At 47.8% G+C, this 2,090-nt stretch overlaps 1 protein-coding gene across 1 annotated transcript; it reads right to left on the reverse strand.

The window, feature by feature from the left end:
- Positions 1-308: 308 nt before the first annotated feature.
- On the reverse strand, positions 309-1,085 carry LOC145582619 (uncharacterized). The gene is made up of 2 exons (XM_081639628.1): positions 980-1,085; positions 309-903 (listed from the first exon to the last, which is right to left on the reverse strand). Exons 1-2 carry the CDS (start codon positions 1,064-1,066, stop codon positions 493-495), a joined length of 498 nt encoding a protein of 165 aa, XP_081495754.1. The 5' UTR covers positions 1,067-1,085; the 3' UTR covers positions 309-492.
- Positions 1,086-2,090: the final 1,005 nt, after the last annotated feature.

Raw genomic sequence — 2,090 nt, forward strand, 5'->3', positions numbered from 1 at the left:
ACCCATCTGCTATTGGCGCCACACGCTAGAAATAGCGCCTGGCGCCAGCTGGCGCCAAGTCAGCAGGACAGTCGCGCGTGCTCAGTTTGCGTTTTGATATTAAATTGGAGTCGGTTAATGACTTTATGGCCCCGTTATAATTTCTTCTAAATATTTTTTATCCTTTTCTTAATTAATTAATAGCAATTATTTTTAGTTAATTTTTTATTTCCTTTTTTGGATTTTATATTAAAATTCAAAAATCAGCCTTTCTCTCCGTTTTATTTTTCCTTTTTATTCTTCTTGTTGGGGAAGAGAGTCGGATAATACCCTCCATCAATAATGAAAATGACGGAATTTTTGCGCAAAATTGTTATCACATTTGCACACACTAACATACACTAACATAATAATAGATAAATTTACAATAACAATAAAGTACAAGTGTCTAAATAATAAGTCAAAGGCAAAGTTCTATAAAAAGTCAAAATAAAATGCATATACAGAAATAAACTACGGCGCCGGAGGACGTAGGCCCATCATGCCATAAAACTGCGCCGTCCGAGGAGTCACCTCTCCACCAGCTCCGGCCTCAGCACCAGCTCCAGTCTCCGTAGGAGGAGGGAAACTCAAAACAGGACCGCTCCAGCCAAGGTCAACCTGAGGCTGAGATCGCGGAGGCTGTTGCGATGACGAGCCAACCTCGTACATCCCACCACCTCTGAAAGCCGAGGTAGCCTCTCCTACCAGTGCAGCAGGAGCACCCTCAGAACAAGACCCTGAGCCCTCAGCAACATCGGCTCGAGCAGCCTCAGAACGACCACCTCTACCTCCTGATGAAGTGCGACGACGTCTCGAGCTAGACCTCGCCGACTCTCTCCGCCCCTTAGGCCTTGTACGGGTGTGAGAAGCAATCGGCTGACCCTGCAAAAAGAATTAAATCAGAAACAAGTAAAAAACTGAAGCCAAAATGCAGATATAATGAGTAAAGAAAAGTTACCTCTCGGACAGCGTCGTCTCGACGACAGGTAGCCGCGTTCCTCATCCGGACGAGTTGGCTCCGGAAGGCATCTATGCATCGTGCCATAGCCGAAACCACCTCGCGTGAGAACTGTCAAGGAAAGTTAAATCAGTAAAAGTGCATGATAACTGAATACAAGACTCTGAAGTAAAACTAGGCTTACCCTAGTCTGGTGACAAGGAATCGACCGCTCCACGAAGCGCTCGCCCTCAGGAGCCGGAGAAATCATCTCCTCGATCGGCCCGTACATCCCCTGGTAGTGGATGGACATACGGGGTGGCACAAACTCAGTGGGACCATCCTGCTAAGACAGAAAGAAATCAGCAAGGTATCACTTGGGGGCTACTCAGCGAAAAACAAAAGTTAAGGATCTTACCCTCACATCTTCGGCCGGTACAGGGGCTGGAGCTAACAAAGGAAGTAGCTCCTCAGCATAACTCCGCCCAAGGATCACATGGGACCGCCAGAGGGAACCAGACTCCTCAGCCATGCTCGACAACTCTCTCTCGTCAAACATGTGACGTGGTGGAGGAGCAGGAACAACAAAAATATCGGAAGAGTGCTGTCTAGCAACTCTCTCTCCTAAGTACGCAACCGCTCCATAGGTCCCCAAAAAGTAGCGACGCTCAGCAGAGTACTGTGCGGCTAATCCAGGGACTGTCCAACCACCCCATTGTCGGTATACTACCTCAGGTCCCTATAAGAATACCAATCAGGTAAGAACATGTCTAAAACGTCACAGAAGTGCGAGATAAACACTAAAAGTCATACCGAGATGATCCGACTCCGGACATGTTCAGTAGACAGATCCACATGGTGGCCGCCCCAAGAGGCGCTCACCGGATACCCCCTCGGCGATGGTCTCGCCGGCGCAATGGAAGGAAAGTACTCGTAGAACCAGACCTACAAGGAGTTCAAAGCATGAATAAATGCTAACTAACATGTAGGGTTAAACTTTATAGGGAATAATGTTTACCTCTACGACTTTCCAGAAAGCATACAAAGCAACGTTCGTCCTAAAGGACCGGTGGCGACACGAGTCCCTCAGTGCGCGAACGAAGTCAGTGTAGGCCAAGCTGGCCCAGTCATA

Source organism: Chenopodium album, chromosome 1 (genome assembly GCF_948465745.1).
Source record: "Chenopodium album chromosome 1, dcCheAlbu1.1, whole genome shotgun sequence".
NCBI classification, from domain to species: domain Eukaryota; kingdom Viridiplantae; phylum Streptophyta; class Magnoliopsida; order Caryophyllales; family Amaranthaceae; genus Chenopodium; species Chenopodium album.

What these genes read in the sequence shown, in the direction of transcription:
- LOC145582619 (XM_081639628.1), bottom strand. Translation starts at nt 1,066, where the DNA reads ATGGCACGATGCATAGATGCCTTCCGGAGCCAACTCGTCCGGATGAGG. An exon ending in GAGACGACGCTGTCCGAGAG is followed by an intron (nt 904 to 979) that starts GTAACTTTTCTT and finishes TTCTTTTTGCAG; the next exon opens with GGTCAGCCGATTGCTTCTCA.